The sequence below is a fragment of the Chamaea fasciata genome, unplaced genomic scaffold (genome assembly GCF_029207755.1).
Source record: "Chamaea fasciata isolate MVZ Bird 193981 ecotype frontalis unplaced genomic scaffold, bChaFas1.0.hap1 SCAF_9, whole genome shotgun sequence".
In the NCBI taxonomy this organism is placed as follows: domain Eukaryota; kingdom Metazoa; phylum Chordata; class Aves; order Passeriformes; family Sylviidae; genus Chamaea; species Chamaea fasciata.
In genome coordinates this window covers 27,369,855-27,393,612 of record NW_027094094.1, presented here as the reverse complement: position 1 = coordinate 27,393,612, position 23,758 = coordinate 27,369,855, and the positions used below count along the sequence as shown (strand labels likewise).

General features: G+C 40.2%; 1 protein-coding gene across 3 annotated transcripts in view; it reads right to left on the bottom strand.

Annotated features, from left to right (window-relative positions):
- The window catches only part of GRID1 (glutamate ionotropic receptor delta type subunit 1), a 483,633-nt gene that overhangs the window by 275,447 nt on the left and 184,428 nt on the right, over positions 1–23,758 (bottom strand). For all 3 annotated transcript variants that reach the window (XM_066191627.1, XM_066191628.1, XM_066191629.1), the window contains one exon: positions 9,871–10,155. In XM_066191627.1, coding sequence (XP_066047724.1) covers positions 9,871–10,155 — 285 coding nt within the window. The remainder of the gene's footprint in view (positions 1–9,870; positions 10,156–23,758) is intronic.

Genomic DNA, 23,758 nt, shown 5'->3' with positions numbered 1-23,758 from the left:
ATCTATCTGAAGAGACCCTAAATGTATTACTGTTCTCCAGCATAACCAAAAACACATTCAAGATTTCTTTTACTTTTGTTAATTTTCTGTCTAAACCAGATCCAAAGGAAACTGGCTAAATAATAGGAATCTGAACAGGAAAAGGATGGTGTGAGATTCCTCCCAAAAGCATGTCCAACTCCTAGTGTCATCACTGCCAAGGTCACATCCCCGAAGCCTGTATGCGGTTACTGGGGGTTGCTGAATTTGCCAAACTCACTTGTCTCTGGGCTTGCAGGCTCTTCTTCTACCATCATTTGGAATTTTCTTTCTTTCTTTCCAATGATTTAATTAGGATTGGAGAGAAAGAAAACTTAAATACACCTGTCATGAGTACTCAGTCAAACCCACTAATTGGCCAATAATCCAGCATTTTAAATGTTCCTTTTTCCTTACCTCCCACCCTTCCCATTGCAAGGCTGCCCTTGTTATTCCTATTTTAGTACCATAATATATTGTTTCACTTAATTACAGCGTGTCCAGACTTATATGGCTGCGCAAATTGGGAGAGAATAAAAGATATACAGTACCACAAAGACTCCCACAGATACTTCTTTATAGAGCAAAGCCACAATATGTCACCAAATGCTCCTTGTTAAATAGGGAGACTGCACTTTGGGTGGTCCAAACTACTTTTAAATAATTTGATGCACTTATATATGCTTCCATACATAAGGTAATCATTACAAAGCTTCCTTAATGCAGAGGAACAGGGGAAATCTTCACTGAAAATAAAAGCACACTGCTGTTCCTTCGGCCAAGATTTCTATTGCACCACAAGGGCCTGGTGGGGTGTCCAGTTAGGTGTTGGTGCTCAGGCTGTGCTGACTCATGAATACAATGCCAGAATTTGACCTTTAATTATTCTTCCACAGCAGGAGGGATTACTATCCCTATGACAAAAATAAATGACAGTTCCTTCCTGTAAAGATTCTGTCATTTGAAGGAGAAAGGTGATTACAGAGAAATGTTGGTTCTAGTTAATGGATTCTTCCTTTCTTAACAAAGTTCCACCTGACGTTATTATAGGGCTTTTGGAAGATGAAATATGTCTTAATTCCTGTTAATGGCAATGTCAAATATTAATACAAGTGGGCCAAAGCAAAATGACTTTGAGAATTACTGTGGAACTGCATTAGGACAAGTGAGATCACTGGGTTATGGACCATTATGCAAGGAAGGCATTTTGTATTTCAGGCACTGGATATTGCTTGGTCTTTTGGTACAAACATAACAATATTCGTCTATTGCACAATTTCTTTATTTTCCTGACTCCCCATGCATGGTTTGCTAGAAGATACCTTGCTGTTGATATAAGCAAACACTGGCCAGAAGCAGAGCAGATGAAATCACTCTGACTTTGGAAATGAAATTCAAGCCAGTCGTAACACACACCAGCACTGAATCACTATCCTGAATTCCCTTCCTCACCTGCTATGCAATAGCTGAAGCTTTATCCAGCCAAGGTTTGACTTTTGCTGATGGATGAGGCAGGGTGCTGGGAAGGTGCCAGGGAAGGCCATGGAGCAGGTGATCTTGAGAGACATCACACAGAGCTGGTGAAGAGTCTGGAGCACAAGTGCTATGAGGAGCACCTGAGGGAGCTGCGAGTGTCTAGCCTGGAGAAAAGGAGGCTCAGGGGAGACCTCCTCTCTCCCTACAAATCCCTGAAAGGAGGTTGTAGCCAGGTGGGGGTCCATCTCTTCTACCAGGTAACAAGTGATGGGACATGGGAAAATGCTCTCAAGTTGCATGAGGGGAGGTTTAGGTTGGATATCAGGAAAAAGCTCCTCACTGAAAGGGTTGTCAAGCCCTGGCACAGGCTGCCCAGGAAGGCAGGAGAGTTCTGGAGTCACCATCCTTAAGGCATTTAGAAGATCTGTAGACATGGCACTTAGGAACATGGTGAATATTTGGACTTTATGACCTTAAAGGTCTTTTCCAATGTAAATGATTTAATGAAGTGGGGACTGCCAATAGTTCCTGACTCCATAAGACATTCCAAATTGATGAACTCAACTACTGTCTCCAAATAGTTCGAGAGTAGTGTTGCCATTTAGTGCTCTCCCATCACAGGAAATAATCAATGAAACTATTGCAAGGGATTGTCCCAGCTCAATTTTTGTCTCTTTCTTGGAGCCCCCTATAACTCCCCAATAGGGCTTTGAAAGAAACAGTCTATTTGAGTCTTCGTTACTAAACCAAGAGATGCTAAACCAAAAAGATCCAGTATTAAAAAAGGATCTCTGCAGGACTCAATGTTCCCTAGTAGTGAGACTAATCCTATTTACTCAATTTGTACACAAAAAAAGAATGCATTATTTCCACTTAAACAAATGCCATAATAAGATGATGAATATTAAATTACTCTGCAATAGAACTCAAATATTCGGATTACATTGGCAATGGGCTCTGACTGAAAAATACAAACTTTGAAGCATTTTTCCTCTGCTTTTTATTTAATTTTTACAATCTAATTATGCATTTTTTTCCTAAAATGATTGAAATAACTCTTAAAATAACTCCCAGAGCACCAGATGCAAACATTAAATACGTAAGGAGGTAAATGCAGAAGGCATAAAAAACCCACACAGCATAATTCAATGAAGAGCAAAACTCTGCTCCCTTGGCATGTCTCTGTCTGGGAGGTGAAATTTGTGCAGCTGTGGACAGCTAGCTAGACATTTAAAACGATTTGGACAGGGTGCTGTCCAAAAGAAGAAGAAGAAAGCCAGCAAACCTACAAAAAGGTTTAGCCATAAGAAAAATAAAAAATAAAACACAGGATCTAAATACAAGAAATGTGAGAAGGAATGGGATTTCTGTCTCAATGAGGAAAACAGAAAGAAGTGGTGGGAAACCATGTCAAATCTTAACTGGGTAAAACAAACCAGAAACAGTCTCCAAACAGGAAAGAACCCAAAGGAGTCCTGCCCATAGTGGCATCAGAAAGATTTCGGGGGGGACTGAGCAAAGACACAAAAGGAACAGACGAAATACATTTCCTTGATTCTGCATATCGGCTCATGGACACATTTACACACAAGTGTATACACATGTATGTATATAAATACACACTCCATTACTATTTTTCTGGAAATTCACACATAAACATCTATCTATATATATTGCTGTATCTACACCTATCCATATATATGTGCGTGTTTGCATAGATATGTATACACACAGATGAACCCTCTCCCCTACTGCTTTCATGAAAGCCAGTAGGGATTGAGAATTTATTTAAAGTTCATTGCAAATGGAGATACCTGAATATATTTTCTCAGAATGATGTCACTGCCTGAAGTCCTGCACACATCTTCCAGGACAAACTTCTACCTTTCTGTTCAATTTCCACCTACGCTTTTATAAAACAATTTCTAAGTGGCTGTGTAAACATTCAGGTCCTAAATACATCTGAACTGAAGAGATTCCCTTCTGGAATGGGCTCCTCGGGTTCCCTGCTCAAGTACACCAAATCACCCTTATGTTTCTTCTTGTCTTTTCCACACCCCAAAACAAACTCTTTAGCTTCATGCCATCGGTCTAAACGCAAGAGATTCAATCCACCATCAGTCAGGGAAATAGAGCCAAGAATTTAGGCATTCTACAGATGACATCTATACTTCTCAAAATGAATTAATTTTCACCCTCTGATTCCAGGCTACTGAAGTCTGCCCTTTCTCTAGACAGTGTGTGGTGTATTATTCTGTTTCCGAATATAAATGGTGGGAAAACAGAGTCACCAATAGCCCCTAGTTTCTACAAAGTTGAGCCTGAAGACTGGTCACTAAAATGAAACAATGAGAGGAGAAAAAGACAGTAAAGAATGAACAATGAGAGCTTTCAGGACTAGATTAATATTCACTTTTGACCAGATGACTGAGCTGAAAAACTGGTGGAAAACTACTACTACCACTTTTCATTTCCCTTTCTCATGTGTATCTACCCAGATAGAGACTTCTGAAATCTTTTAAGATACCAAGTGATTTTAGAAATAGATATTTTGAATACAGAGTGCAAACCTTCTCTTCCGAAAGTGTTAGTCCAGGGGATTCTGAATTTTTCAAAAGAACTTGCATCATCTCTTTGCAAAACATTTTTCAACCTATTTGAAAGCTCAGAATTATTTCCTGAACTTGCCTTGAGTTTATGAGAAAGACAAGATGCCTGGAACTGCCCAAACTCTTGATCCAGAGATCTGACTGGTTTTTGCTACCACTGAATATACAGGTAAGCTGGGATAGTACACATTGAGAATAAAGGCTGCACTGTAACTTCAAGATCATTTGTGTATCACATCAGGCATTGTCCTGGCAGCATTTAATAGCTTTTATGGGAAAAAACCCCTCTGCTCATGCTCCAATACCTTGCTAGGAATTATGGGGGGTTAGAGAGGGGGAAATCTTACTGCTGCTATTAGCACACACACTCACATACCTTAAAAATCAAGGTACTAAAAGTAATGTATAAGTAATAATTTGAAGTGAAATTGACTTTCTTTAATTACATTTGGCATTAAATATTGTGAAGCATTACTAAATAAAAACAAATACCATCACAAATGACAAAAATCCATGCTTAATTTAAGCAGACCAATTACTTTAAGTGCTGCTACAGTCAGAAAAGTGATTCAAGGATAAGTATGGGAACACACAATACCATTTCTTCAATAGCTTCCACATCAAATTCAATGTAAAAGTCAAAAGGTCAATTTTTTTTTTCCTACCCCATGGTATCACAAAGTCCCTGTTGGACTTGGAGAACTTGGCTGAATTCTTTCTTTTCTGGCACTCTCTGCAGCTGCAATGACGATCATACATTAAAAGACTCAAACTTTTTACAGGAAAGTCTTCATTATTTCCAGGTAGATGTTACATTAGTCTGGAAACTAGACATCCAGTATGCAGTTGTGACTGAATAACCAGGTAACGCAGAAATTGTGTAGATTAAATATTCAGACGATTCTGCTCCTTGTTGGGTGAAAAGGTACTCAGCCCCAGCCTATCCTTCCCCTTTATCACCTCATACTGCAGCATCAATGCAGATGCCTGAGGATTCCCTCCCTAAGTGATTGCAGTTGCAGACTGATGAGCATAAAGAAGTTACATTTCTCTGCAGCTGGCTGCTTAAAATCTATATATCTTACTATTAAAACAGCTTCTCCACAGCAGTTCCAGCTGGGATGCACCAACCAACTGGAAAAAGCCAGGTTTCTTTAACAACACATGCAAACTCCATCAGCACAGCTCATGCAGGAAAAGACACTTTGGGGTAGTGTCAGATTTGCTGAACGGGCACCAACCAATACATGTGCGGTTGGGCTCAACACCTCAGGCGTCAAATTGCCTGTATTTACATTAAGCAAGGCATGCTCACTGGAAAGGTGGCAGCCCCAGTGATGCAGAAGTGCTTGTCTGACAGCTGAAATCATGACACAGAAAGAAGAATGTAACTTCTGTTGTAAACAGACAAAGATAAAAGAAAACTTAAAGCAGGTAGGGTGAAAGCAGCTCATAAGCATATGCTCTGCGCTGCTTCTTTTTTGTTGTGACAGTCAATGTTTCCCATCACAAGTGATTTGCAGTGTTCCACGTGGACTGTGCAAATACATGCACTTCTCAATTTTCATTACAATATTCCTCTGCAAATTAAATCAATGCAAGGATAGCAGCCTGCACAAAGGGATCTTGACAAAAGACAGACCATTCCAGGACCAATATCTTGCTGTAAAATTATTAATAGCTCAATTCCTGTAATTTACAGTCATGGCTGAGGCCCTTGACAGGCAGGACTCAGAAATGAAACCGCCACATAATTGCTGTGGGAAACACAACTTCCCGCAAAACCAGTCATATCGAAAATTAGGTTCCTTCCACACAGCAAGACTGATCAAGTAGCATTCAAAGTTAATGCAGCATAAATGAAAAAGAATAGACCTCTAATCTTAAAAAAAAAAAAAAAAAAAAAAAAAGAAATAGAAATCAATAAATTGTGACCTTGGGGTTTTTCTCCTGTAGGAACCAAGCTTCGTATACACATTTGGAAGGTCAAATGTTCTTCAAAGGTTTCTTCTGTAAAACTTTTATACAACCCTTTTCTTCAGTGGACAACACTCACTTACTGACACCAAAACTTAAGAATAAAATATTACATCTACTTTTCACAGGTCTAATACCATTTGTTGACAAAGAGGACTCATAAAACACCTTCATTTTATCTCACATTTTGTGATATGGATATGCAGACAAGTATGAAGGAAAGCAGAGACCTAATTAACTACAGAGATAAGTTTTTTCAGTAGTAAGGTTAATCTAGTGAAAACATAGCTATTACTCACATTTCTCTTCAGAAATATGACTTAATATTCATCATGGTTTTCATTTTCACTGCCAGCCTTCAAAACTTCTCAAATCCATCCTCTAACCACACATCTGTTTATTTACTCACCCTAGAAGCACAGTTTCAACTGTTTGTTTCCCAGCCTCATCTTATGGTGGGTGGCACCCACTGCTTTTAACTGATAGTCATTTTACAGCTTGGTAAAATTCTTTATGAAACTTGCCCCACTACCAATTTTTCTGTCAGAAAATTTGATTACTGATGCTTCTACATCCAGAAGGTCAGCAAAATGAAACATTAAACTTCCCAGCAGGCCTGTGCACATTGTTGCAATATATGCAGAGGCACAGAAGATACTCTCGTAGAGGAAAACAGCTCAAAACACATCAGCACAGCTGAAGCTTCTTAGGATGACACAACAGATCGAAATTCTGTTGCAAGTTCATTTACAGCTGGGAAGACCTGGTTTAAGACAGAGCACCATCTGAGAGCCCTTGGAAAACTTAGGGGCAGCTTGGTTTTTTTCCCACCAAAAAACGGATGTCAGCCTCAGGAACAGCAATCTCCCAGTATGGTCAGTGGGGAGCAGGTTTCTGTGCATCTTCAGAAATCACACACAATCCGTAAATGAGAGAAGTGGAAAAGCACGGGCGAAATCATGAAGATGCAGCATCTGTATTAACTCCTGTCTCTTCTTATGTAAGTACAGGGGAACTGAATGGATAGTTATCAACAACCTTTCCCCTGTTGGTACAGCTCAGTAGGAATCTCTCTGTTTCTTGACATAGACCTTAAAGCATTTTACTGTAAAGGACCATGTCCTTTCACTGAAGTTGTGAGTACATTTTTATCTGTCATTTCAGTGTAAAACAAGGCATATTTTATTGCAACCACAAGAATATTATGGGCTTGTTAGGCTGTTCACAAACTGCTCTGTGTTTCTAACAGCCAAGTCCATTACTTTTTCCACAGAAATTATAGTTCAGAATGTGTGTCAGAGAATGGACAGGTAATCACTTTAACAAATAATTTTCAGCTTCAGTGTTACACAGCCTTGCTATAAAGGTGGGACTTCTTTAAATTGTGCAATGCTATTTAGTCCTCAGAAAATCTGACAGCTTCCACAAGGAGAACACCAAGGGCTTTTAGAGACCAGCAAATGAACAAATTAAAACACTACTCACAGGAACAGTACAACTTCCAGAGACCAGGTAGAGAAGGACCACTAATTACAGAAAACCACAAAAGCCCAGTGCTGGGGACTCTGTAGTCACAAATACTTCACCTCCCTCCTCACAGCCAGCAGGGAACTCCTGCCCATTGGCAGGAAGGTGCTGCTGGAGAAGCAGGAGCTGGGCTCTGTGGAAGCTCAGTGCTGAGGAAAGGGCCATGCCCCGGGAGCCAGGCATCTGTTTTGGAGCTCAGCATGCAACATCATGGGAAATGGGTTATTTATCCTCTATTCACTGATCCACGCCCAGATCTGGCAAGGGTCAGTTGGCTTCTTTATGGAAACCCCTCCCACCAATTGCTTATGAAAAAATTATTCCAGTGGAATTAGCATAAAATGGAGCACATGGGCAGCTGCAATGCACACCAGACTCTGCACTCGAAGGAGCAAAATGCCTGTGGCAATCTTCCATAACCTTATGTGTTACTGATACAGCCTGTGCCAAATGGAAAAGATAAATTTGATCATAACTGAATTTAGAGGTATGCAAATTAAGGGTTTCAGGATTTGCTGCTGAGATATTAAAGCCTCTGGAAAAAAAAAAAAAAAAAAAAAAAAAAAAAAAAGGAGGAAAAAAAGGCAAAGAAACAGATGCATCACTGGAAAAAGGGATACCATAGTTTAGCATAGTTCAGTAAGCAGGTTGGCTAGTAGGGAAAGCAGGCAAAAGCAGTTTGAACATCGAGCATCTGGGGTGTTTCTTAGACATCCCAATAAGATGATTTTGTTCCCTTTCATTCTTGTAATAACTGTTAGAATAATTTTGACTCTTTAAACCCAATCCCCTGCTAAAGAGCAACCTCCTCATCACTACCACAAGGCCACCAAAAGAACACCTACCCTGTACCTTGTGACTTCTGCTTTCAAAGCATTCACTGATGAAGCATTACAAAGAACAGTAATTACAGGACAATTTATTTGCTGGGTTACTAGATTTTTGAGTCTACAGATTAGCCCTACAAGCATCGTGGAACGCCTCTCATGCTTAAAACAATTCTATGTCATTAAAAGGATGTTACAGTCTCAGTTGATTTCCTACTAAAAACCATCCTCATCATCTTCAATGCTCCCATTAAAGAAACAGCAAGTAACTATCTAGCAACTGAAAAGAGAAATCTGTACCCAAGACTTTCAGAACTCTTCTAAACTCAGGATGGTTGTTTTTTCCTTTGCTCAGTTGTTGGATTTTGGGGATTTTTAAACCAGGACTAACCAAACTTCAAAACCAAAGATATTATTCTCTGACTTGCCACTGAAAATCTGACAATATATAAGGAAAAATGCAAATAAAGATTTATTTTGCAACAGCAAAAGACATATAAAATCTAAACTATATGCATAGACATGCATATGATTATTTTTCCTACTGTGACTTAACCTTAAGTTTCCTTTTTTTTTATATTCTGTTCATGGTAAATCAGCACGTCAAAAGATTATGCATCACATTTTAAAGTGAAAGTGTTAGCAAATCATATCATAGAAATTTTATGTTTCCATTACAGATCCTATGTTCTAAGACAGGAGCGCTGAATAAACAACAAGTTAAACAAAGGGAACAGCGTTCATATCAGTTGAGCAGGGGCGGGGATATTAAAAAAAGTATACACAGCTTCATTTCCCTCTGAGAGTCTGGTACAATGAGAGATTTGGGGTTTTATTATTCTTTACACCTATCAAAGTACCTGTGCAGAGACTCCTTTTCCTCAAGTTTCAGCTCAAAGAACGAATTCTCCTGAAGGAAAGGCATGAGATTCACTGAAAATGCTAACTCTACTTTTCAGTTTAATGCCAGGAATACCACTGTGAAATTTAGTTCAGACACAGAATAGTGTGAGGAAGCATGCGAAAAAAGTAATAGTTATTGTGAAAATTAATTTTTAAAGAGAACGGTACTCAGCTTTGATAGAAAGCGCTTTCTGGAACAGGTAGAGACCACGCTGAACTTCCTTGCACACCTATGCGACCCCTGCTGATCAGTGTCAACACTTGCTTAATATTTTACTGAAAAAGTGTGAGATGACTCAAACTTTGTCTGTCTGGTTAGGTGTTGCTAAGCAACTTTGCTCCTTGTCTGAGAACCAGTCTTCACAGCAACCTTTCCTTCAAGACAAAGGCCTGCACCCACTTGAAACACTTCCTTCCTTTGCCAGTGAGAAACCCAGCACGTCATATTCCACCCTTCCCTTTACGCTCCCCTCCCCACCTCGCAGTTGAGGAGAAACGACCGTAACGAGTCTGAAGCGCTGTCCTGCCCTTACCGTAGTCGCTGTCGTAGAAGACGATGAACTTCTGCCAGCGCAGCTCGGTGACCAGCTTGAGCATGACGTCGTTGAGGCGCACGGGCGGGCGCGCGGCCAGCGTGTACTCCTCATCCTCCAGGCTGGGGTTGAGCTGGCAGGCGGTGCGCGGGGAGCCGCCCGTGCTGCGCTGCACGAACAGGTGTGGGATGTGCATGGCATCCGTCAGCGACTGCAGCGCGTTGGCCGACGCACAACCCGTCGACGTCACCAGCGCCAAGATCCCCAGCGTCATCAGGTCGCAGGCTGCAGAAGACAAGATGGAAAGCAGGGTTTGAATGAGCTCAGCAATTCCTTTGGCCAACCTAGGTGCCAAGAAGGGAACAAGGAAGGTTTTGCCCTTGCCGTCAACACGGGGCTGAAATTTTTTACATTACATTATCACCTGAAGCCTTTCAGAGTTAGGTCCTACCTTTCCTACCTTCGCAGAGGGAGACAGTATCTGCAATCTGTCCTGATATGCCAAAGTTGAGGACAGATAACGTAACTACTGTCAGTCCTTGAGACAGCAGCTGATGTGGATGGAGATTATGGCCCTTGCTTCCTGGTGTATGCAGGAACCGAATTCCCATTTTTTAAAACTCACTTCACTGCTTTAACCCCTTGATCCTTGTTGGGTACATTGGATGAAGATTTCGGACAATAAAGAGCAAGTTCCATTCCAAGGATTTGCCTCATACAGCAGAGTTTTGAGGGATTTTTTAAACTGATAAAAAACATTCACTGTGTGTCCCAGAGCAAAGAAGAAACAACAAAGGCATTCTTTCGAACCAAGACAACTCCTGAATGACTAAACAATTATTAGCAACACTGTAGCTGTCCTTAAAAAGATCTGGAAAAGCAGGTATCATTTAAAAACACAGCATATACATTTGACCCCATCTGTTTTTGGGAATGAAGCATTTGTCTCACGCTGAGTTTGAAACACAGACCGTGGAGAGGCCTGGGCAGTCTGCTCTGCTGCTCAGGGCACGTCACATGGCATGTTCTTCCCTGGACTTTTCTAGATAAGGCAACCTGATATTCAGCTGCAGTTAGAAAATACTTTCAGCCAGGGCCCTCAGAAGCTATTCAGTGGTGGTGAGAAGACTCTGTAATTCCATAAGGCAGCCAGTGATGCTGCTTTTTACCAACTCTAGTAATTAAGTGGCAGCAAAGTTGGCCCTGGGAGCTCAGCACAGGAGACCCTCACAGGTTAGGCTGGCACCAGCCCTGAGGGTCACTAGGAACTGCCTGCTCCACCTTTGAAGAGGGCTGGGGGCAAGCTCAGGGGTTCAGCAGCTGTTTCAGACCCCAACACGACCCACCCAAGCACAGCCTGCCCTGGTCTGCTCCCCCAGCACAGCAAAGCCCGACCGGAGGGGACTGGAGATGCTCCACAGCCCTGCGCAGTCTGCACCAGCTCGTTAACAGTGCACGCATGAAGAGCCTCTGGGGTGCAATTCAGAGACCCCTGGGACACACAGAGAGCCGAGCAGGAAATTCAGCTCAAGAGGAGAGACTGCCCAGGCTGGTGCCTCCCCACACAAGGAGAGGGCACGGGCTGTGGGACTGCCAGCGCCATGTCAGGGCTGGTGGCAGCAGGTGACCTGCAGCCACACTGCCGTCGACCTGCTGCCTCATCTCTGCTGGAAAGGCAGAGAAGAGAACACAATCTAGTAAAAGCATTTATTTATCCTCCTCCAAACACTTAAGTGTATCTCTACTTTCAGAGACCAGAAAGTCAAAGGAAGTAGGTTATGAATAATTAATAGTAATTAACACTTAAGTATCAATTAATATTAATTATATAAAGCCTCTATAATTAAATACATAACTTTCTCACACAACCAATGAGAACTGGTCCAACAAAAATCTTCTTAGAGCAGACAGAAAATAGATATATTTCACTTTGATATGAGATAACAGAAAGAAAATGTTTGATCTTCTCTCTGCTCAGAATGTTCAACATGTAGCCTGATGCAACAAAGATGAAGAGCTTTTAAAATTATTTCCTTGATGGTCTTTACAATAAACATATGTTAGCTGCATTATCTAAATTTACTCTGTGTTGATTATAGTTATATGAAATTGTTCTTTGCTTTTCCTGAGAGCTGACCTGATTTAACAGCAGGGAGGCATTATATTTGCCAAATGGGAGACCCAGGTTCGGGAACAGATTTGATTTCCCAGGCTTCTTGCCAGAGAAAACTGAACATGTCATACAGGTAATTTATTTAGTCACAGTAGGGGAGGGAACAGAGAAGTGAGAACAGAGGGAGAGAACAGCAAAGCTGAGCCATAAACCCCTGCAGAGATCACCAACCAGCAAGCTTTGCTGTCACCAAGGGTGAGAGCAGCAAGCCACACGGGGCTGTAGCAGGAACAATTTACTTGCAAACCAGACAGAAGGAGACAAAAAACAAAGCCCTTTCTGATGGGAGGCTGCATTTGGAGAGTCACTTATTTGTGCAATTCAGAGCTGATCACCAGTTGTATAACAAGAAAAAGCTTCATTCACTGACTGACGCTAATCAAAAGCTGCTGCTTCTTAGCAGCAGAAAGACCAGAGAGGTGACAGATCACGGCAAATGGGTCCCCTTATCTCCCAGCACAGCCCACCAAACACAGCTGAAATATCTCAGCAAAGGCCATTCCAGCTGAGGCATTTTCCCAGCGTTTTGTAGTTTGTGTCCACGGGTTAGATTGAAGAATTAGTCAATATGCTTCCACATTCCGATATTTTTGTCGATTGATTATGTTCTGCCTGAAAGCATTTGCTACTTATTAGGTGTGTGCTCCCCTTGCCTCTCTGTTTTGTGATAGCAGGCAATAAAAACTGGAATGAATAAAGAAAAAAAAGTTTCATGTTTTCTGAATTGCTTTCTTTAGTCAAATTACAGAACGTGAAACAGAACATGTCATTTCTAATAGAAGACTTTCATTATACAAAAATACAATGGATTCCAAGAAGTTCAACCTCTCCACAATTATTGCACTGAAGGGTGAGAGTAAGCTTTGAGAACATAAAGGAGGAAAGTATTACTTTTTACATGAGTAACACAATGGGGAACAACAACATAACAGACTCCATTAAAAAACTCATTAGCTCTTGAGGCATCTCAAAATTCCTTAGCAAGGGAATGTTTAAGGTTTATACTGTCTTGGGAGAAAACTCTGGTGGACCACATATTTTTAGGATTCCTCTCACATTCCTACAATTTCTTGAACAGAAAACTAACATTAGAAAAGAGATGCAGTTTTCTATTTAACTTCACAATAGCTATGGATTTGCAGGAACAACCAAATATCCTTGACTCTGTGACTGAGTAAATGGCTAATTCTGTCTATCAGTTGCAGTTCCTTAAGCATTCAAAAGAACCTGTGATTCTTTTGCATAAAAACTTCATAACCCTTATCTTGATTTTCCTATGAGCTGAATACAGTTGATTCTGAATGTTTTGGTCCACATCAAACTACCAACATAAGGGAAAGGGCAATCAAGACACCTTGAGAACTTCAGTGATCTTCAACTACTAGAGTTTTGGTAGTATACACTTAATATTATAACTAAAAGGCTTCTATATTTATGTTGCAGATGTCTTGACTTAGATAGGTTTTAAGAAATAAGGCTTTTAAAATATTTTTTCCACAGATGAAAAGACAGAAAAAGTTCTGGTAGTCCTGCCCCAGATTTGACTGCTATTTAAACAGAAACAGGTATTAGTTTACTGTGCTGAGAATTACTTTTTCACCATCAAAGTTCATTTTAAGAAGATACCAACATTGTACAAACCATACAGTAAGAAATGGGCAGTCTAATATGAGGAAAACATGAACATCATAATACAGAAAGAATAAACCTTCATTTATCTATTTGAGCCAATTAAATCATGTCCTGGTGCTTGTTCAGTGTTGGCCTCCATTAACAGACCATCTCTCAACTTTATTCTTGGATTTCATTGAAGTTTCACTAATTATTGATTAATCCTGTTTGTAATTGTTGCGGTGAAGTATCTCTCCTAACCTGTCCTTTTGAAGTCTGTTTACAGAGACCCCCTTTTACACACCTGCTTAACATTTTACATCTTGAAGTGTTACTCCCATCGCTGTGTTTCACAAGACACTGCTTTCTTCTCCATCTATTGCCTCTAATTTTACTCTCACATCATTGCAATATATACAAAACTCATTCTGTGACCCATATCTCTAACTCCAGACACATTCCATTAAGACCACGCTTAAGTCTGAAAAAGGAGCTATTAATTTTCAGACTTTGCCTTATCTACATGACCTTTCTCTTCAGGGGGACTCCCCACGGCACATGAGACAATGCAAGACTTCTAGTTGCCTGAAACCGTCCTTCAGGTCTTGCATTGCTACCACTGCTTCCTGTACTTCCTAATTCTGAAGACAGGTGCAGATGGCAAAATCCTGATTTGGCACCATCTTCATGGGGATATTTGCATTAAGAGCTTTATCTCAGATCTCTGTAATTAAATCCCTCTCTCCCCAAACCACTGGGGATTAAAATACTCCAAGAGGAACTGTTATCTTGCTCCTGGCAATGTGACAACATGACCATCTCTCAGTCTCCCTTTTAGTGATTCCCTATTATAAGAAAAGGGTAGAAACTTGTTCTTTTGTTTCCTTCATTATCCACAGAGCAGCTGCCAGTGTAATTTGAGCTCTAACAATATATCCACCTACTGGTATTCACACTGCCTCTTCAAACTTCAGTGTCTTTCTGTCTCTCACTTCTGGGCATCACCATCCTGCCCACTCTGGACACCCTCTCTTATTTAATAAATGCTCTTTAAGTTTTTAGTTGAATTTCTTTCCTTCTCTTTCAGTCTGACTAACCCTTAGGAACTCTTAACTGCATTGCAAATGGAGAATCATCCAAATCACAAATAACTTTGGTATATTAAGCTGGGGCTGTTTAGCCTGGAGAAAAGGAGACTCAGGGGTGACCTTACCACTCTCTACAACTCCCTGAAAGGTGGCTGTGCTCAGGTGGGGTTGGTCTCTTTCTCCAGGCAGCAAACTGACAGAACGAGTGAACACAGTCTCAAGCCGCATCAAGGGAAATAGAGGTTGGATATTAGGAAAAAGTTATTTACAGAAAGGGTGATAAAGTACTGGAATTGTCTGCACGGGGAGTTGGTGGAGTCACCATCCCTGGGTAAGACTGGATGTAGTTTGACCACTTAGTGCCGTGGTTTAGTTGAGGTGTTAGGGGTGGGTTGGACTCAATGATCTTGAAAGTCTCTTCCAACCCAGTGATTCTGTGAACTTGCACTTTAAAAAAAATTACCATCTGAAAATTGAGAGGCTGTTGCCTTTCTGCTTGGAAAGATTTTCAAAGGAAGGAAGATAACTTCAGACATGCTGTATTACTCTGCAATGAAGTGATTAACTAAGTTGGCACTTAAGTGTCTGTGATTAGGTTTGAAAGCCACCTTCCTGCTGAGACGAGGGACTTCATGCTTGCCTCAGTACTACTGCCTCAGTCAATCTGAGAGAAAACTGATTTTTCACATTATTTATATTAGAAAACCATTAGGAAAAAAAATTCATTAAAACTAGGTCTGGAGAGCACAAAAGATTCTGGGGAAAAAACCCTGGTTTTGGGAACCTAAATCCTAATATTCCATGAGATTATCAAGGCCTGTAATATCTCCTGAAAGTTCACAGGTAGCAGAAGCAGAATGTCATGTGCTATATACAAATGAACTACTGTATTATTTATGGGTATAAAATTTAATTAGGAATTCGGTTCATTAGCCAATTTATAGATAAACAGAGACACATGTAAAATTTTGGGGTGAAATACTAGAACAACCAAGAACTAGGAGTTAAAAATGTATCAGTTTGGAAAATCGTATCTTGAATCAAGATATAAGGCCTGTGGGAAACACGCCCACAGAGGTATTCTCAAATTAAATGGAAGAAGTCCTTCTGGGAGGTTTGCTGGAGCACTGAAATGAGACAGAAAAGACAATGATGCAAGGAGAAAAGACTGCATCCGTCACGCAGTATTTCAAACTCACAAAGATGATGATTCCAGGTAAAGCCAAAATAACACAAACCACAGAAGTGTTTTCACACATATCTAAGCAAAACCTGAATGTTTCTGCTGTAGTAGAAGAGAAACTTTCATGAAGTCAGTGCTCACAGCTAATTCAGTCACCCAAAAAGACGGCAAAAGACTGTTAGCTATCAACATTTTACTCCTCTTTAGGCCTCAATAGGTCTTTAAAATGTAATGCTTTTGTGCAAAACCAGCTGATCAGGCAGAAAAATTATAGAATAATCTCATCTATATCACTGAGAGTGCTTCTATTAAAAATATTGATTTATCCAAAGATTCATTCCTATTCTTAGTGTATTAAGAACAACACTAAAATTAGTTATCTAAGCACTCACTGAACCTCATGCTTCACTAAATGGGATTTCCTGAAGAGAAATTTATTTCTTGCTTCACATTTTATGATGTGTCTTACTCTTCAGCTTCTTTTCCTAACTGAGAAAGGCAATTCATAATGAATTAGCATCATTTGCACTTAATGAGACGCTATGCAGTTGCTCTTCCTTTGGATACTCAGCAATAAATACTTTTTTTTGGTATTGTTTCTGTAGGCTTTTCCTTACCTTTATGTTCTATACTTACACTAAGTTTCTACAAATAACAAAGAATTTATTTTTATTATGAAATTTACACAAAGCTATAGTTACTTGTCATATAATGACTGATAATATAGAGAAAAGATAACAAAAGTAGACAGCAAAAACCTTTTATTGCTGTATCACCTTATATGTAGTGAAGATGGATATTTCTACTCCCTTATCAAAACAAAATACATCTCAGAAAAAGAAAGAAAATTTACAATTTGTACTCTGCAGCTTGAGCAAAAAAAAAAAAAAAAAAAAAAAAATCAAACCAACCAACCAAAACCCCAAAGTACCTCAACTTAAATGTGTCCATTTTTTGGATAAAACCTTTGAGAACAATAAATATTCCCTCCCTCTTCTTCTTTATCTGAGGAAGGGCATGACAGAGGTGTACCAGGACACTCGTACATTAGTATGTGTACATAAGCATTCACATAATCATCATGTCAGAATACCTCTGACAAAGCAGCATCAGAAAAATATCTCCAAAGCAAAGAAAGCACAAAAATTTTGAAATGTTTACAAAAAACCTTGGAACAATTACTTCTAAAGGTCACCCCCAATTTTTGGGCAGACTTTATATTGTTTATCCGTTATCCAAGGAGGAGGAATAAGGGAATAAGGTGCTGGGGTCAGCAGATGGCTCCATCGCTCAGGGCACTAACAGGGGCCTCATCACTGCTCAACAACACCAACTGCTCAAGAGAAGCAGTTTTTAGATCTTCATCTTCCTTTCAACTCCATGTTTTACAACCTGATGTCTTGTGGGCCAATTCTCAGCATGTATAAACTCTCAGAGCTCCCCTGGCATTACCAGAAATGTCCTTTACATCTAAATAATTGCCACTGTGCTTTGTTTGTTCCATTACCCCCTTAGTTCAGCATTTTCAGTACGCTCTCATTGTTGGCTGGCACACACACGGACAACTTTTGGTACAAAGGCTGAAAAATGCTTTCATTTTACAGGACTTATGAACACCAAAATTGTATATATCCTTTCCCTAGCATTCACATTAACTGCAACAATTGGAGATTTAAAGCAATATCTCTGGAAAGACAAACCAAAAAGCCATTTCTGTGCTGAACCACATTCTTTGTGTCAGTACTAGTCCACTAACTGCCATCGTTGAAAAATTAACCAGGAGCACCAAGAGGAGCAGTCTAGACCACTCTTCTGTTTGCATTTATGCAAAGAAATTATTCCAGAATGGCAAGTAATATACAACAGAGAATAAAAACAATTGATCAAAACAAGAGCTGTGGCTTTCATTTAATTGATGGGAGTGTATCAACTCCCTTCACTCTTTGATGGTCAAAATAAAACACCACGCACAAGTAACACTGCTCTACTGACAATGCCGTTTAGTTTCTGCACAACTGAGTGATGCCATCAAGTGGTCAACAAATGCACCAGTTGTTTTCCAAGTAAGGTTTTTGGGTTAATCTTCATTGAACACGCTGCATTTTGTGTGGAAAAGCTACTGCCATGAAATCAGCAAAAAGCACACTCTGCTGATAAAAGTGCATCAACTGAGAGCACTAGTGACAGATAAGAGATGGCCTTGTTTTTCCAAAAGACAGCTCTGATACTGCTCTCTAGCTCCTCCTAAGAAGACAAGAGTCTCTGAGAGCACAAACAGCCTTCGGGGCTCTTTACAGTTGATTTTTGCTATTGGTTTTGCAGTTGGGTCGATCTAGAAGGCCGCACCAGGAAAGACTGCATAATGTAGGTATTAAAAGTATTTAGTTTAAAAAAAAAAAAAAAAAACAATTTAGCGTTGTTAGTGGTTAAGGATGTGCAACATCCCAGAATTTAAACCCTTCCTAGTTTTCTCAATGAATAATAAAAAGACCCTTAAAGCAGCTAAATAGAAATTGGATGGTACAGAAATTCTGCAGAATAACTCTACTACTGTTTTATCAACAAAATGTAACTCCAGTAGTGAAGACTTTCTCTTGGAATTGTAGTTTGGCATGATTAAAAATGTGAATAAGCATTTCTGGTAATTTTGAATAGTGCAGGGTTCTACAGAACTACACATTAATCACATTGGCATCAATACTATTTTAAGGCACTAGGTGGAACTGAATCAGCTTTGACTTTTTTTTTTTTCTTTCTCCCCTTCTACACTAGTTCGGAGGTAGAATTAACTGCAAACCATCTCAATTATTCACGGGACATAACTGCTTTTCTGAACACTGCATATTTGATCTCTGTTCTTTGCAAGTTCTTCAATAATTATGTTTTCTTTTGCCCTTCAACATGGAACGAGCTGCACTTTCTCACCCTCTGCTTTTTTCACCTGCCTTTCATGACAAATCAATGACATAGAAGTATTTTTTACACCCTCGTTAGCATTCTGCAGGGATGCCTGACTTTGTCGCCTCCTTTGGGACTATTTTACTTGTACATGCTGAGTGTTATTTTAATGTCAGCGTGGCTCAGGCTCAGTTTGAGCACGAACAAAAAGAAAACACTCTTCTGCCAGCTACAAAAAGCAGTCAAACACGGTGATTCCAGATAAGCTGATAAAACCTCCCATTCTTTGGTACTGAGGAACACATTTGTATCTGGAGCAGCACTGACAAGCAAGGAACACATCAGCCCTGTTTGCCTATCTAAAGATATCTATGCACAAATAGGGCCAAGAGCAACTTCCATTTGGGGGGAGGCTAAAACTCTTCCCCTTTGCATCACACCTTAAGCTGAAAGCAGGAGGGATGAGGACCAGCCTAAGCCTTCTCAACACTGCTTCTGCACTACCTACAAAAGATTCCTGTTGTTTCTCCAGTACATTAGGATCACGTGCCACTCACTGCACACTCCCACTCATGTAGACATTTTAAGCAAACCAAAACACTGACGCATGAACTCCTTTCTAATCTGCCATTGTGCTCACTGAAGCACCTACCTGAGGACAACAAAGTCAACTAACCCCAAAACATTGCTCCAAAGGAGCACTTTACATCCTCAGACTTGAGGGAAGACTCTGGAGCACACATAATGCTATTGGGGCTGCTGCAGAACCAGAAGCAAAAATATTATGAGGTTCAAGGTAAGTTCACAAAGGCTCCCATGTCTCCTGCACAGACAGCAAGTTCCATACTCCAAAAGCAGCTCCAGAAATGCACAGCCTTAAAAATTATCCTTATGGTCCCATCTATGATTTTCCCCCTCCCACAGTTGTTACTTCTACCAGCAAAGGGGACAGCGATGTTACATAAGGCAGAGGAGACACCAGAAATCATCACAGAGCCAGGGAAGCACAGCCGTGGTGAAGGAGCCTACTTATCTAAACAGCATTCATTTATTTATGCCAACTGCTGAAAGTCTTGTAGTGTTTATGAATCTAGTTGTGACTCAGTATGTATTTATAGCATATATTTATCGACAAGCTTTAAGGGTTGATCTATTGAAAGATCTCTGCAATGTATCACATACTTACAACTGCATTCAAAGATTATGCAAATATCCCAAGCCTAGCAACAGTCTAAAGCTGCTATGTCATTTTCTAAAATCAGCTTTAAAAGGAACACTTTCTCCTTTCCTCACCCATGAAAGGCATAACAAATGCCAAAATTATTTTTGCTCATTACTAAGGAAAGGTTCCTGTCCTCACTCAGCACTAGTATTCGTGATATAAAAACCACTTTGCTTGCAGATCTCAAATCCCCCATGGCCATCCAGTGCTATAAACTGGGTAGCCTTAAAACACTGCAAATCCGCATTCTCCAGTTTTCCTTTTAGCAGATGCCACTGAATAACTCCAGACAACACGCACAACTTTCTAAACACCTACTAAAGCTACTTTAAACTGTTGGAGTATTACTCTGAATTTCTCTTCCCTTCAGCTCTGCATGAAACGAATCAAGGGAAAACACCAAAATTCACAAATTGTCAGGAGTTCTCATCCAAATACATTAAATTAGCCAGTTGTTCAAATGTGTTTAACACCTGGTAGTTCCAACTGTGAACCTGAGGACAGATTTTCAAAAAGCCTCAACATTTACACACTTCCTTACCAGAGGCTGCTGCAAGACCAAGCTTCTTGTTTTGATATTTAAATGAGACCTGACTTCTGGGAAAGTTTTTCCCATTTTCAACTAGACTTTTTTTTTAACTATGTCAGCCTCTGTCTTTGGGGATAAACAGGTATTACACTGGGGATAACCAGGCTTACCTCAAACCAACAGAAAATCATAATATTTCTTTAATATTGTATTATTAAAAATTGTTTAAGAACTGGCCTAATTACAACTTGCACCTAAGGTTTCTCTCCACATGAAAGTCACTCTCAATTAGTTTCTATGGTAGACACTCAGACTCATCTAGAGGAAGCCACACAGAAAACATCTGCTTTTAAACCACCTCACATTCCACAGGAAGACATGGCTTTATTTAAAGGCTCTACTTTCAGCTGTTGTACAATTCCTTCAGCTCCACCTGATTTCAGTAACTAGCAACTGAATTATATAGAGACAACACATAAATTGTCAGAGTGGATAGATAACATGAGATAACTCAAGCCCTGTGGCATGATCCATACCGAAATATCACATTACACTTCTTATTAGGTACTACTTAGACTTCATTACTAAGAATGCTAAACTGGCAGTTGTATTTTGTTTGCATTCATATAATCTCATTCTATAACACCTTCAGGTAGCTTGCTTTAGTCACAGACTAAAACCAAAACACTTTTGTCCCTGTCCTCTTAGCACTGCCTTTGAACGTATTCTCCACAAGACCAGGAGAGCTACCACTGCACTGTGGTCAGAGAAATAGACAGTTACAAAAGCATTATCACATGGGGACAAGTAATATTGCACCTTCCTGAATCTGTTTCTACAGGGCTTTGTAACACCAATAACCAGGGCTTGTGCAGGGAGTTAAAGAGAGATGGAAGGAAAAATGCTTAACAAGATAAACCTCGTAACGAAGAAGCTAGTGCCTAATTTCAAGCTGGGCACGCAGAGAGATTGGTTTAAGGAAAAAGATGTACCTCAAATATAAAAGCAGAAAGAGTAGGTCAGAGAAGGCTCCTGCTTTCAAATACCAAAAATTTTCACCAGTTAAAAAAAAGACATGACTTCTTAGAAAAGTGAATTTCTAATGAGAAGTACCAGTACAAATGAGGAATTTTTGTTTGTTTATTCATGGGTCATCAGCTTTTCACTAAAGGCATTCATTACTGGATCATACAGATTTTCTGAGAATATATATTATGGTTGTATGCTCAAATCATAAGTCAAGTTAAAAAAAAAAAAAAATAAAAATTCAGCTGTTAGAAAGTCACAACATCTAGAGCCTTCTTGCAACCCTCACACTGTCCCAAGCACTAGGGAATTTTATTGTGAGAAACACTCAAATTCTAGACTGATAAAAATCAAGTTACAGCAGGATGCCACAGACAGTAGTGTTAGCTTGAGAGCCTGGACATCCTGACAAGAACCATGGTGTTCCCTGCAGGGCTGAGGTGGGCTTTCTTCAGTCATCATTGTAGGATTTATACTCTGATTTCTTCTCTTTTTACTGCACAACATCTCTGTAAAATCACTGCCTTGTCCAGAACATATGCTGTACACACCAGCTAAATTGTCCCATTCTTCACAGCATCTATTCTTTCCTCATAATCACTGAATTGTTTTCTTAAAGTACAGGGCTGCAGGGAATCACTCCCCAGGCCGGGCAGTACATGACCCTCTTGTCTGACTGATAATAACCCATAAAATTGACACTGTGTGCTTTTAAAGTTTCCCAAATCTCTCCAAAAGTGAGGCATTGCCATCTGAGGTTAAATCCCTAGACACATCATGAAGGTAGAGCCTCTGAGAGCTCTAACACTGTAGCCTGGTTCTGCAGACTCAGTGGTAACTGTTAGCTCTCCAACCTTCCCAATTTACTCGAAACGACCATTTCCCAAAGATCCAATTTCATAAGCATTAGGCCAGAAGATATTTCTTTCATTCAAGGATCTCTAACTGTCTAAATACATACCATTGACGTAGAAAACACCTTGCCCCTCCCCACATCACCTAAGGCGAGTTCTACACAGCTCTTGAGCATTTTCTATAGCATTAATTACACACGCAGTACTACAAACCACTTGTATTTTGGACCTGATTCACCTCAGTAACTAACTACTATGAAATCCAATTAATTTATTTCCTCACAGGCTGAAACTATTTTGTGCAACCAGGAAAACTACTTCCTGGTAGTTTTCACATGCCAGCTGATTTCTCAGGGGGGCTTTTGTCACAGAGGCTCTTCATTTTCACACCGTAAGAATAATTTGATGTAGTCCAAATCTACATTTTTTAGGACTGTCTGACAGACAATGACCTTGTACATTTACTAGTCTCAAAAACTCCATGGAGACCACTCTTATTTATATTTTTTTATAAATATATATATATATTTAGACTGACAACCATTTCTCAGTTCTACAAGAGAAAAGGGATGGGTTGGGTTTTTTTACTACAATAACAGGTTTTCTTAGCTGTAGAGCCCAAGGCACAATATGCTCTCCTTGGCCACAGAACCGATGGAAGGTGTTAGTGAAGCCCAAGACTGAAGCAGGGTTAAAGTTTGGGGGAAGTCTGGCTCCTTCTTGTACACTTGACACAATCACATCTAGGTGTAAGGAAGGCATATGAGATGCTCCTTCCTCACAGCCCGCTCCTAGTGCAGGCTGGCTGCACATACGGACACAGGCTGCACACCCTGGAGACCAAGGCCAGCACCCACTATAGGGACAAATTGCTGGCTCTGTTCCCTGAGCTACAGCAAAGCACAGCAAGGTGTTAAAGCGAGCTGCAGGATCAGACCCTGCTGAGCAGGACACTCATTGCTCTGTACGTTTAGGCCTCTGTCACACAGAACTGGGCAGTTAGAGAAAAACGTTTTTTCTCACTTCCACTCCAAGTCCCTTTCCAGTCTAAAGGACATTTCTGTGCAATGTAACAAAAGGCAACATCTCACTTAAGACTTGGCAATTTTCTTGGTTCTCTGTGCATGCAGGAGATTGCACTGTACACTTGCTTATGTTAGGAAAAGGGGGTTCTAAATGGCAGAAGTGCCTCTATAATTTTTTCCCTAGTTTAATAATACATTTGATTCACTGCACCGACCACAGCTAATCAGGTAACTCACAGGGCTCCAGCTGAACATCAAAACTGAATGAAAAGGGTTTGT